The sequence below is a fragment of the Cokeromyces recurvatus genome (assembly GCF_025118155.1).
Source record: "Cokeromyces recurvatus strain NRRL 2243 chromosome Unknown BX663scaffold_5, whole genome shotgun sequence".
NCBI classification, from domain to species: Eukaryota; Fungi; Mucoromycota; class Mucoromycetes; order Mucorales; family Mucoraceae; genus Cokeromyces; species Cokeromyces recurvatus.
Window position 1 is genome coordinate 879877 of NW_026251391.1, and position 13958 is coordinate 893834.

At 28.3% G+C, this 13958-nt stretch overlaps 3 protein-coding genes across 3 annotated transcripts; 2 read left to right on the plus strand and 1 right to left on the minus strand.

Moving 5' to 3' along the window:
* The first annotated feature begins 718 nt into the window (after positions 1 to 718).
* On the plus strand, positions 719 to 2360 carry BX663DRAFT_500657 (uncharacterized protein). The gene is made up of 4 exons (XM_051526358.1): positions 719 to 1655; positions 1713 to 1924; positions 1998 to 2075; positions 2155 to 2360. Exons 1-4 carry the CDS (start codon positions 774 to 776, stop codon positions 2252 to 2254), a joined length of 1272 nt encoding a protein of 423 aa, XP_051385703.1. The 5' UTR covers positions 719 to 773; the 3' UTR covers positions 2255 to 2360.
* Positions 2361 to 2393: 33 nt separating this feature from the next.
* Positions 2394 to 3229, minus strand: BX663DRAFT_583967 (uncharacterized protein; the record flags this gene model as incomplete). The annotated part of the gene is made up of 3 exons (XM_051532224.1): positions 2394 to 2757; positions 2843 to 2988; positions 3061 to 3229. 3 exons carry the CDS (start codon positions 3227 to 3229, stop codon positions 2482 to 2484), a joined length of 591 nt encoding a protein of 196 aa, XP_051385704.1. The 3' UTR covers positions 2394 to 2481.
* Positions 3230 to 9684: 6455 nt separating this feature from the next.
* Positions 9685 to 12993, plus strand: BX663DRAFT_500680 (uncharacterized protein). Its single transcript, XM_051526359.1, has 8 exons — positions 9685 to 10256; positions 10332 to 10540; positions 10613 to 10704; positions 10770 to 10861; positions 10924 to 11180; positions 11248 to 11307; positions 11369 to 12445; positions 12505 to 12993. Exons 1-8 carry the CDS (start codon positions 9725 to 9727, stop codon positions 12583 to 12585), a joined length of 2400 nt encoding a protein of 799 aa, XP_051385705.1. The 5' UTR covers positions 9685 to 9724; the 3' UTR covers positions 12586 to 12993.
* Positions 12994 to 13958: the final 965 nt, after the last annotated feature.

Sequence of the window (13958 nt, forward strand, 5' to 3'; positions counted from 1 at the left end):
AGGTAAAGCAAAAACAACTATTGGCTGTATTATACATAATGAATAAATTATATAATAAAGCAAGACTCTATTCGTCAGTCTCGGTCATCAAGGAATAATTTGTCTAGAGTTAATGTCCCTTATTTAATCCCGTGTTTTTAGTACCTGGATTTTATCAACTAATTTATATACTTTTTCATAATCTATGAATTCAAGGATCCTTTTTCTTTATGGCCTTTTCTTGCTTCTTTTTTTTTATTTTATTTTTTATAATATTCTGATCTTTCTTAAAAAAAAATCGAGATTTAGAGGAAGCAATACTATTTTATCCTTTTTATTTAATCATTGCGCTTTAAAAATAAGTAAATACATTCGGCCTCCATAATAGGTTTACTTCTATTTGTCTCATTACTAAAAATATAAAGATTTTAATTTTGATGAAGAACAAAAAAAAAGATATATCAGCAAGTCCTGTAAAAAGATTCTAAAGTATTTATTAAATGCACTTGATTTTTTTTTTCTTATTTTGTTTTGTTTAGGTTGATTTGTACGACAGTATAAAATAAGACATTTTTTTCCCAAATTAAGTATCCAAAAAATTTTGAATCTAAAACAAGTTCATTTATTTTAGGATAAAAACAAACAACCTTTATTTTCTTTTCTTTTATTTTGCTTTATTATTTATTTTATTTTATTTATTTATTTATTCGATTTTATTTTATTTTTTATTTTCTTTAAGAAAAAAAAAAAAAAGTTAGAATAACAGAGAAAAAAAACAAAAAGATACCCATATAATGGATTATTTATACCAATTATTTTGTATACCGAAACCACCAACACTTGGGATTCATGATCTAAAGAAAGGGAACTTTAACCAGTTTCTGGATACATCTATGAGATCAGCAGAAAGTATTCAAAAAGATACTGAACTACAAGCAGATGCAACTAAAGAGATTTCAAGATTAATTGCCTCTAAGAGTCATAGTGCCTCAAATACTTTACGTACAATTAATACTATGTTTGAGAGTGCCTCTAAAGTCTGTCATTTGGACCGTGAGCGTGCCTTGATTGAATGGCTTCAGGTCTGTGTGTCCACTGCTGTTAAATTTGGGTTATCATCAAACTCCGTACAAGATTTATATGCTTATTATTCGGAAAAGCCGCTTCCTGTCAATCCGACTACTGCAGAGAGTGATAAAAGCAAGAATATCAAAAAGCAACCTAAAAAGAAAGTGGCTGAATATGAGTATTGTGAAGCCGAAATCTCTTCGGATGAGGATGGTGGTAATCGTTATGAATTCATTGGAAGCTCAGACGATGATTATGTTCCAACTGATCAAGATGATCTAATCGTTCCTTCAGGAAGGAAACCTAACACTAGAAAATCGAATACCGCTAGTACAGTAATTGAAGTTCAAAAGACGACAGCTCCTAAAAAGAAGGCACAAACGAGAAAGAAAAAGAATGAAGATCAATTAGTTCCTACCTCCGGTTCAAAGGTATCTAAGGAAGCTATCCTCCCCGTTCTAAAAGAAGGTGCAGGACCAAAGGCAGTACAGAAATATTTTGTAAATCTTGATACAAAAGAGATTGGACTTACTTCGCCTGCTTTATCCGTTTTATCTAATGGATATTTTGCAAGAGCTTTCTTCTTTCCATCTAAAGATAGTTTCAATGTAATAATAATGTATATAAATCATGTCTTTTTCTTATAACTTGGATTTAATTTATAGGCATTCATATCTGTATTAAACTCGGCAATAAAAACAATTGATATATGTGTGTATGCATTTACAGATGATGATGTGGCGAATGCGTTGATTGCTGCCAAAAAAAGAGGCGTATCTATTAAAATTATTACAGACAATCAACAAGCAGCTGGTAAGGGTGCTGATGCAAAGAGATTACAAGAGGCATATAATATTCCGTACAAGACAGATAGATCGTAAGTCATTTAACATAACTACATATGGTATCAATTAATTCTCTCTCTCTCTCTCTCTTCTTTGTATATATAGTTCTGGGTATATGCATAATAAATTTGCTATCATAGATAGTACCACTCTTATTAATGGCAGTTTCAATTGGTCGAAAGGGTAAATGAATTATTCTAAAAAACAAGTACATATACATACATATATATCTTCATTTACAATATAATTTGTAAATCTATAGTGCACGGTTCAAGAACAGAGAAAATATCCTTATTACAAATATACCTATCTGTATCAAAGAATTTCAAAAACAATTTGATGCTCTATGGGAAGAGTTTTAAATATGTTTAAATATAATACAGGTATAATAATAGAGTCTAAACTTACAATTAATGCAGCTAAAATGTTTAATAAGCAACTAATAAATATTATAATATTACTTTGTATCACGTGATCGTTTCTCATAAAAAAAAAATAAAGTAAAATAAGAAATAACATAATTCTTTTATATATGTATATTAATGTACTATACTGCACAGCGAATAAAAAAAAAGCAAATAGCATACTTTTATAATAACAATCCATTGTATACAACAAACATAACCCCTAATAATAATGCCGCTTTTCTATTTGCGCTACTATATTTTCTAGAACTGTCATTACTATGCACAGCAAAAATAGAGCTTCCTCCAGAAGGACGAGAGTTAATTACACTAGTAGAAGAAGGAGTAATTTGAGGAGCGTAGGGTCGAACGATGATAGGGATTGATGTATTTGTTTTTGAAACGGCATCATTAAATAAAACAATGTAGTTTCCCGGTACCGCATTCTTTGGGATTGAATACTATGAATAAGATATCAATTTAGTTTTTCTTCCATTATAAAGTACTTTTGTACACAAATATTGATTTATAAAAAAGCTGACTTACACTGAGTTGATGCTCATAGTAAACAAATGTATTATGAGTTCTTCTAAAACTAAAGCCCTGAGAGATATCTGCGTTATTTGTTACAACAGCACCAGTAAAGTTAAGTCTTGGGTCCTCAGTAATAAACGAAATAGATAATGATAATACTAAGGGTAGATGAAAGGGAAAAAAAAATAAAAGTCAAAAAATGCATATACATAAATATATAAATAACTTACATTTAGGTAAATCTGCATTATCTGGCAAAGTGTAACTAATGGGTAACATTTGACCTGCTACGTAAAGCCCATTGGGTTCTGGTAATGTTACATTATAAGTAAGTGATGGTGATTGAACCATAGCAAATACTAAGTCAATACAAATTAAAATAAGAATAAATAATTTCATTTTTATGCTTTTTTTTTTTCTAAATATAAAGAAGAATAAGAAAAGAAGAAGATAGAATAATTCTTCTTATATATATATATATACATATATAATATGCGTGTATATGTGAGATTCTTTTTTTTTCTACTTCAATACTACTATGTATTGTTGTATAAATTGTATATCCCTCTGCATACGTATAAATGTATATTGTAAATAATAAACAATCAGTTTTTTTTTTTCGCTAGATACTTAAAATAACACACTTGCATTGCATTTTAAACTTAAGTGTGTTATATTAGTAATGTTAAGAAATATATATATTTATATATGCATATATATTTTTATATACATATATTACATAACTATAGATAAAATGAGCTTTTATTTTATTATATTTTTATATATTAAAGGTGAAAGTTATAGGAAGTGTAAGAAGGATTATTTTAATGTATAATTTCAAAGCTTTACTGATATATAGTTTTATAGAATTAAAACAAAGTTCTACAGAGATTTGTTTTTTATGACAAAGTTAACATGTATAATGCACATACATGTATTCGTTTTGTATTACAGCCATAAAGATTTGAGTTGTAACTGAATGATATCTATATATAAGTTTACAAAATGGATAAGATTTAATATAAAGCATAGTGGTTTGATATAAAAGTTAAATAAGTTAAACATATATTTTTCTTAATAAATATTTTTTTCTGCTTGTAACTAATTTATTTAATAAACTATACCTATGTATATAATATATACATATATATTCGTATATATGGTTGTGCTTTTTATGCAATACAAATTGACACTTGATATCTGCATATTTTTATAATATATGATCTCAACTACTACTATTACAGACTTTCTAAGCCAATTTCGGAAGAACTATGTTTTATATTTGAACTAATTTGTTTCTGTAGAAATCATATATCTCATCTGTAACTTTCTATTTTTTTTTTTTTTTCTGCTATAAATAAAATCTAGCCTTAGCAGTATTTCTTTTGTTAAATTTAGAAAGTTATTCAATGTGTTAAAGCAACTTGTAATTAATATTGTAATGTATTACAGCATTTATATTCTATATTTATATTGTTTTTTTTGTTTGAAAGATAAGTAAGTTTAACATTCTATTTATGAACGACGACTTGTTGTCTAACAGAATAAGGAGTGTTTTTTGTCGTATGAAGCAGTAAATATTTATTTTCTTTTTAGGCCAATTAAATTAAAGCTAAAGAAGTTCTTGAGAGAATTGGAGCAACTTTTAGTTCATTCTTTAATTTTTACTTGATTCTTTATTACTGGTTGTTGTAGTTTTATAAACAAAGCTGAAGATTAGTGTAGCATCAGTATTTGTAAAAAATGAGTTTATACTTTTTTATTGCACACAAGTCCGAATAATTAACGAATTAACGTTAAATTTTTTGATATATGTATTTATAATTTTGAAAATTAACTTGTTATAGAGATTTAAGATCTGATAAAGACATGTCTATTATTGCTTCCTCCAGTATAAATTTTTTTTATTATCGAATAAGGGATCTTGGTTTTTATGGATAGAAACGGTTATCAATGTAATATTTTCGGTTATACACATATAATAAGAAAACTTGTATTTAAAAGTATTATAAAGTTACCGAAGAAAATATATCAGGCGTATTTTCCTGTAATCCTTCTCAATTTACAATAAAGGTAATTATAAAGTCTCTGTTGTAAACAAAAACATTGAAAAATTAGTGCAATCAACCAGCTCTAAAAGTCGGCTATTTTATTGTTAGTTTTAAATCATGAGTAGTTTATATAGGAATATCTAAGGTAAGAAATGATTTAGAAAACTATTTATATATGACTGAAGCATATTCATTATTGTTAATAAAGCGTATAATAGTTTTTAAATTCAAAGATTTTGAAGAAATATAAAAGTCATTGAAATCCAGGTACTAAAAATCTGGGATTAAATAAAGGGAAATAAACCCTGATTACCTAATTCTGATGTTTGATAAATTAGTGTTCGATATCAGATAATTACACCTTGTCCACCTGTCCTTTTCTTTATTTTTTTCTAAAGGTGATAATAGCTATATAGAAGTCTATATAAATGTTATTTTGTTAAGAAATCAATAATAATAATATTTCTAGGATTAAAAAGCGAATCGACTCAATGAAGCACATTAAGATATACAACAGCTTAGAGTAACGCCCTCTAAAATACACAATAAGTTCGGGAAAAAATTATACCATGAAAAGCCATTAACAGTGATAATTAGCGAAGATTTAATTCAATCCTATATTATATATATATATTTTATATTTATTTGGGATATAAATTTATGGAAAGTTACAATATATTATAATGAAATGAAATAAGCTTCAAAATACTTCGTTAGTCTACTTCAATATATAATAAAATACATATAAACAGTTCTTTTAGAGCGTTATAAACAGTTAAATTCATATATGCGCTGAGAGGCATCTAATATATGATCTCAATCATAAATCTTTATAAGCTTTCTAGAAAAAGTAATATAGACAAAAACCATATTTATACCTTTATTTTCATTATTAAAACGACATTATTATCAGAAGCAATATTTTAAATTCGAATATATACTATATCTTAAAGTCCTTCTGGAATCTGGAAAGTTTACAGTGACTATATATGTTTTTTTTATAGCACCGAAATATGAGATGAGATCTATGTAATGGCTTTTTGCAGTTTGAATATATAAAGAAACTTATTCTTCTATGACTATCAGCGTATTACCTTTTACCGTATTTAATTTCTTTTTAAATATAGTACCATTATAATTCCAATTTCCTGATATAAACAGTTCGTCTGCATGTGATATTGATGAAGCATAGCATTTATCAACTGATGATCTTTTGAACATTTTGTTTATTATAGATTGAAGTAATCTAATTCTTGTCCTTTTTCTTCCTTTCCATACATAACCAATTATTATTTCGTATACGCATGACTTTAGATTATTTACAAGTTGTTAGAATCTATATACGTATTCTCTGATTCTTTTTTATGACATTGTCTACAATAACTTTATCAACAGTGTCATAATTGTACGATTCAAGACTTAATTGAATTAAATAAATAGCTACAATAAAAATATATAATGCATTTCTATGATAATTTTGTCTATATATTTACCTTTGCACGTAAAAGCTAGTTAATAAACCCTGCAACTAAAAAAAAAAATATATAAAAAGCAGCTTTTTTTTTTGAAGATAAACTAAGAATGAATTGTCCATTATACTAATAAAGTTTTTATTTTGTTCTGTGATTCTACCAGAGGATATACTCATACCATTTTTATATATTTTAGCTAATAACTACTCCCAATTGTATAAGACATTATAGTAATTATCTGTATCGATTGTCGCACTTTTATATAAACAGTTTAACAAACGAGAGTAGACTTCCTATTCAATCCTTTTATCCGCTATGTCATCCAATACCTATTCTTTGTTGTTTACTTATCACTTAAGCTATACATTGTCAAGCTCTATTCTTCTGACGCCTTTGCCTGGTTACCTCGGGGTATCTTAAAACTATATAACTTCTATCCAAATGACAAATTTATCTAATTCCATACTTCTATCTATTTAAATATACATGCCTAATACCGTCAATAATCTTTTATCATTTCTACTTGATCAACTTTCAAGCAAACGTCAAAAGTCATGTATCGCATGAAATAATTCCACTATTTCTGTATGGACTACTATTTGCCGGCCTATAATATATATAGTCTTTGAACTTGATTCTATTTACCATTTTAAGATCCTTCTTGATACTAACCTGGTCAAGCATTTATACAATTACTTAATAAAACATCTGAAGATATTCTTCTCTTTCCTTCTTTCCTTCTTTACTTTTTTTTCCCATTTAACAATCAAAAGTTTTTCTTAGCTTCTTTATTTTTTCCCTCCTTTTTATCTGATGACTCTAGAGATGCAATATTATTTTATTATGTGCTTAAATAGGGTTTAAAATATTTCATTCAATAAAAATAAGGGTAGATACAGCCAATTAGTCCAATATAATATATAAATGTTAGAAGAAATAGATTAAGTTGGCCTAAAAGTAATTCAAATTTGTCTCAATTCTCAAAATAGAGCACCTGTATCAAATTACACTTCTTTTTTCTTTTTTCTATTATATATTAAGAGCATTTTTTAAAACTTTTGCTTTTTATATATCTGAAACTGGTTTAAGTGATCCTATTTTTTTTTTCTTTTTCTTTTTTCCACTTTTTATTTTATTATAAATTTTATATTTACAGTTTTCTCTTCAGAAGTTTTGAAAGATCCGTATAATAATTGCAACATTTTAAAATTAAACATATTACGATTGTCAATTGAGGAATTCAATACAGTAAATCTATAATCAAGATTGTCATTTCTTTCTTTTTTTTTTTTTTTTATTAATTTTATTGTTTATTCCACACAATAATACTACGGCATATTATCATCACCATTGTATTCATTGTGTAAAGTGATACAAACTTCAATATTTTATCAGTTACCAAGTTAACCAGAACAGCAGTCATAGCAGCACTAAAATTAAAGGAAATGTCAATTGAATATAACAGTATAGAGGAAGAAGAAGAAGATCAAAGTGAATCTTTGAATAACAATGATCGCTTATTGTTAGAAAATAAAGTAAAATCTCTATTTGATTTGCCAGATTCTGAAATATTACTTGACGGTAAATAAATTTATTAACATAAAGTTTTTTTTTTTTTTTTTTTTTTTTTTTTTTTTTTTTTTTTTGAATGATTAATAATGGCCCCGGATAATAGAATTTCCGTGCTATATAATTCGATTAGTTACTCTTCCTGGATGGATGTATCTTACAAACAATTATATATGTTTTTATGCTTCATTACCCAAAAAGAAGGTAGAGTATATTATGTATTACATTATGATGTAGACAAAGATTGAATAAAATTTTTAGAAGGGTCCACATAAGGCAGGTTATTTATCCAAGAAGAATCACAGGACATCCCCTCGTACATATAGATATTATTTCGAGCTTCAAAACCATATCTTGTCATGGTATACATCAGCAGAAACCAAATATTTACCACTTAATAGCATAGACTTGAAATGCATCAAGAAAATAGAACCATCAAAATATAAAAAATTTGGTATTCGTTTAACCTCTAATAGTTATCATCACTATACACTTATAGCAGATTCTGAGCTCTCACAACGTGAATGGATGGATGAATTGCAAAAGGGTGTATTTATAGCACAGCATGCTGGTAACAGCGTTCGAATTATTTTACCTTTCTCAAAAATAATTACTATAGATAAGCCTTCAGTATTTCAGTTTGCTACTAACATAAGAATTAAGTTTCGAGAAGATCTAAATGAAGATATACGAGAAGAAGATGTAAGATTTTATTTATTTTTTATCAAAATCGATTTAATTATTAACTAGCTTTATTTTCTTTTTATTTTTTTTATTTTTTTTTTTTATCCTTCAAATAGTATTATTTTGCATTTTTTCCAAATATTGAAAAGGCTTATAAAGAGATTGTTCAGGCTTGGTTGATTGCATATAATGATACAAGTGCGTCGGATAATAATGCTAAGAAAGATGCTGACCAACATAGATCATCTTTATCATCAAATAATGGAAGTTTTTTACGTTTTGATAATTTTTTTGAAAATATTCCTCCTGGGGCATTACCTACTATGTTAATGGGAAAATTAATGAACATGACAAATTTTTTCCAGCAGAATAATGATCCGTTCTCACAAAGAGCCAATTCTGAGCCGTCCAACATGTGGAAGACTCAAAATAAATTAGTTCCTGACGAAGAAGATGAAAACGCTAGTGATCAGACAAAGCAGTTGGAGCCTGAAGGTTCATCTACATTACCTTCTTCAAAATCCCCTTTTACCTTTAGTCATAAAGATACAATGAATATGGATAAGGAGGAAGATACTCCCATCGTTTTATCACTCATAAAATCTCCAAATTCATTATCTTCCCTATTAACCTCTAAGATGAAGCTAACTTCTACTAATGACTCGAGCCCCACTTCTAATATAAGTTCTCGAGAGAATCTTAACAAGGCAGAAGCATTACCACAACAACAACAAGGAATAACTATTCAAAAAGAGGATAATAACTATAATCAATTTCTTTCTACAGATACCAACAAAACTAAAAGTCGTTCTAGTTTACACTCCATTTCTAAATTACCTCAAGTTATTAAAAATCAAATATTTCATTCAGATACAAGCGTTGAGCCAACAAGTCCACCTCCAACTAACGATTCCATGACATCCAACCTTTCAGCAGCGACAGTATCAAATCACCAAAACCAATCACAAAACCAAAGCAATATACCATTACATACTCGTAATCGTAACTCATCGCTAAGTTCATCTATTCGTCAACATATTTCTCCTCTTTATTTATATAATAAGATGAGTGGCAGCAGTAATAATAATAATAATAATAATTCAAACGATGGTATAGCTATGCCAAGTAATCCGTGTGGTGATATTTCACTTATCAGTCATAACGATACACCCATACCTGCTTCCGAAGAAGCAGAAGCAACTCTTATATCTACCACTAATACTAATACTGATACTGATACTACCAACTCGAATACTGCAAAAAAGAGGCACCGTGTAAAAAGTATGCTAAGTAAATTAGCACCGGGTAACATTGATTATTATTATAATCAAAATAGTTCAGGTGAAACTCTGTATAGACAACCTAAGGGTCCTATATGGATGAATGACCAAATACTTCAATTATTAACTGAAGCAACTCAGAAGACAGATATATACGATACTGATAATGATGAAGATGAAGATGAGGTTGATAGTGATAGTGAGGAAAATTATAAAGATGAAGTAGTTGCCAAGACCAACTTATTGATGGAGCTTCAGACAAATAGAATGCTTCAAGATCAAAGCTTGAGAGAGGAAGAACAAAAATATATGAATGAGCGCCTGAATGCTAACTTTCCAATGTTACTTAAAAATGAAAATGTAGAAGCAGGTAATGCTACATTATTTTTTATAAAATAGTTAATAAAAAAAGACTCTTTTTTGATTAATATACAATATTTTATAGTATTTAAAGCTTCTTTTTGGCGAACAATTCCTCACTCTGGCAAAATATATATGACAGACCATTACTTTTGCTTTAATAGTAAAATTTTAGCCGGTCAACAAAAATTAATAGTACCTTGGCGAGATGTGATCCAAATTAACAAAATAAAATCTAGAAGTTATTATTTAATGTATGGCATGTCAATGATTGCGAAGGATATAAAAGGCGAGGTAAAGCTAATAGATATAAAAATATAGTATATTTACTAAAATTCTTTTTTTTTCACTTGACAAAATGAAAAGATTTACTTTGATTTTTCATCAATTGAACTACGAGACCATTGCTATTCCGTATGCCAACTGAAGACCAAGGAAAAGATAATTTCTGATGCAAGGTAACAAATATATATTTGTATATGTATAATATTTCATTTAATTATTAAATATCATATACCTATAGTTCAATCATCTCAAATGATTCATTTGTAAGTACATCAACAAAAAGTTTATTTTTAACTAGACCAAATCATATCTCTCCACCAAGCGAATATGGTAAGTGAATCAGCTTGTAATATTAATACATATAGATCCATTTATATTTAATTATACTATAGATGGGCCACCACTTTTATCTTCATCTTCTATAACTTCAAGCCCTTCATTAAAGTATAAAGTACCTGAAAGGCCATTACATATAACGTGTCTAACGATTGGGTCACGAGGTGATGTGCAACCTTACCTTGCTTTATGCAATGAATTAAAAAAGGATGGCCATCGTTGTCGTATTGCCACTCATCCTGAATATAAAGATTGGATTATACAGCATGATATTGAATTTAAGTCCATTGGTGGTGATCCTGGTCAATTGATGGTAATATTTTTACATGGGCGTATACATATAGAAATTGTTCTCATTATACAAAATTTTTATTTCATAGAAAGTATGTATAGACAATAGCTTCTTATCAGTATCATTTATCAAAGAAGGCACCAAATTTGTAAGTAACAACAGCATATGGAATGGAAATAAAGAATAAAAATAATTCATTTATGTTATAGTTTTATAGCTGGTTTGAGACTCTATTAGAATCAGCATATGAAGCATGTAAAGGAACTGATGTTATTATTGAAAGCCCTAGTGCAATGATAGGTGTTCATATGGCCGAGAAACTTCAAATACCTTATTTTCGCAGTATGCCATTTCCTTTCACTCGTACAACTAAATTTCCTCATCCTTTTGCTGCTCAATCCCCAGCTGGAGGTCGTATCTATAATGATATGACCTACGTCATGATTGATGTCGCCTTATGGGCAGGTACATCAAAATATGTAAATCGATTTCGTCGCGATGTACTAGAGCTACCTCCAACTAATCTGGATCGACTTGAGCTCTGGAAGGTTCCCTACATTTATTCTTTTAGTCCTACTGTCGTACATCCCCCTAAAGATTGGTCTGACTATATACATTGTACAGGGTATTGGTTTTTAGATAATCCAGACCTAAAATGGAAACCTGATCCAAAGCTTGTAAATTTCTTGAATAATTCTGACGATAAACGACCGATTGTTTATATTGGCTTTGGATCGATTATTGTTCCTAATGCAGTTGAGACAACTCTTACGATTGTAGAGTCTGTCCTTGAAGCCAATATACGAGCGATTATTTGTAAAGGATGGTCTACACGTGTTACTACAGAGAATACTAATAATAGTATTAGTAGTAGTAGTAGTAAAAAATTAAAGCATAAGAAATCCAAATCAGTTGGGGATGCTGGAGCAATAAAACAAGCAAATGATGAACAGGAACAAGACAGTGAATCGTTATTAGATCAGTATCCAGGTACTATTTATCACATTGATTCAGTACCGCATGATTGGCTTTTCCCACAAATCCAAGGTGTTGTACACCATGGTGGTGCTGGTACAACAGCTGCAGGTTTACGTGCAGGTTTACCTACTGTCATAAAGCCATTCTTTGGCGATCAACGATTTTGGGGACAGCGTGTTGAAGAACTTCAAGTGGGAATCTGCTTGAATAAGCTAACAAAGCATTATTTAACAGAAGCTTTGATAACAATCACGCAGAATAAATCTCTTATCTCTAAAGCACAGCTTATAGGAGAAACTATAAGAAAGGTTAGTATAATAAGCACTTGTTATTAATAATGCATATATATGTATTAACTATTTTATAGGAGAATGGACCGAGAAACGCAGTAGAATGTATTTATAGAGAATTAGAGTTTGCAAGAGAACAAAGAATAAGGCCTCAATAACAACGGATGTAATTATATATTATTATTTTTTTTTCAAGTATATCTGTATTCAATTTATTATCTTACATATTTTAATGTAAAAATGCTAATCCATTTAATAAAGCTTTCATCAGTTTATGTAATATTTAAACTTTTTTCTTTTTTATGTCATAATAACTGTGAATTGTTCATTCCGTAGTTGCACTTTGCATCCTAATATTCTTGTAACCTTGTACTTTTCCTAATTAAAATGATTCTTAATAAATACCTAAAGATTGATTAACTGGCAGGAACGCTGATACTTCCAAGTAAGTAGTTACTAATAATAATATTAAACTTTTATATATATCATTCAATACCTCTTTTGTTTTGTTTATGATAACATCATTGAACTCATGTTTAAGGCTATCATAGAATCAAAAAAAAAAAAAAAAAAAAAAAAAAAAAAAAAAAAAGTAGGAATACTGTAGCTACATTACATTTGAAAAAATATTATTTTATATCATTCAATCATATCTGATGACTTGATTACGCTTTCATTAATGATTAATTCTGTACGTAGTCACTGTATTTATTGCCTGACTTTACTAAATGAAGAATTTTATTTTTATCTTGTACTTTTCCGTTAAATAATTAACATATACGGGTCAACTACTGTGAAAAGTCTAACATATCATTTAACCCAAACTACTAAGGTTATTTATTCCAAATCGTGTTATACAATGTAGTTATGATAAAGAGTATCTTAGTCAATACCTTTTGATAATAGGCCAATATATTAAATGTATCCCATATTCTTATCTGCTCTGGCTCCTTTTATCTTAAAACGGATTAATTTCAACTATTTTTCTCTCCATTAATATCTTTGTCTTTAATCCCCATTTATTACCAAAATATAAGGGTATTGACTGTGTACGCATATAGAATTAAAATATAATGTATACTCTAATAAACTATAAAGAAAAAAAAAGTTGCATTTGTTAAAATCAATATGCAATAGTAGTTTTTATTTATAAGACAAAAATCAAAACATGACAAAAAAAAAAAAAAAGTCCGATATGATTGTATTTAAAATGTGCTTATTTGACCAAATTGTTTTATTCACTTTACTTTCTATTATTTATTTTCTCATGTCTTTTAAATCAAAGCAAAGAGCAAAACATGGACATTTATTTGGAGATGGTAATTGAGTTTTTATTTTTCTTCTTCTTATTATTATATATGCAGTACATATACATATACATAGATATGTATATATATATATATGTGTGTGTGTTTTTATAACTCGAAATAAGATGAGAAATTATTAATTTTTTATTTTGCCATTAGATCCCTTAAATGCAGCATTAGTTTCTACTTCAGATGATCCACTTTTTGCTCCCACAAAAAATGCT

Excerpts from the sequence above, each read along its gene's own strand:
- BX663DRAFT_500657 (XM_051526358.1), top strand. The coding sequence starts at position 774 with ATGGATTATTTATACCAATTATTTTGTATACCGAAACCACCAACACTT. Across the intron at positions 1,925-1,997 it reads CCGTACAAGACAGATAGATC|TTCTGGGTATATGCATAATA; the intron begins GTAAGTCATTTA and ends TTGTATATATAG. Across the intron at positions 2,076-2,154 it reads AGTTTCAATTGGTCGAAAGG|TGCACGGTTCAAGAACAGAG; the intron begins GTAAATGAATTA and ends GTAAATCTATAG.
- BX663DRAFT_500680 (XM_051526359.1), top strand. The coding sequence starts at position 9,725 with ATGCCAAGTAATCCGTGTGGTGATATTTCACTTATCAGTCATAACGAT. Across the intron at positions 10,705-10,769 it reads AAGATAATTTCTGATGCAAG|TTCAATCATCTCAAATGATT; the intron begins GTAACAAATATA and ends ATATACCTATAG. Across the intron at positions 11,308-11,368 it reads TCAAAGAAGGCACCAAATTT|TTTTATAGCTGGTTTGAGAC; the intron begins GTAAGTAACAAC and ends TTTATGTTATAG.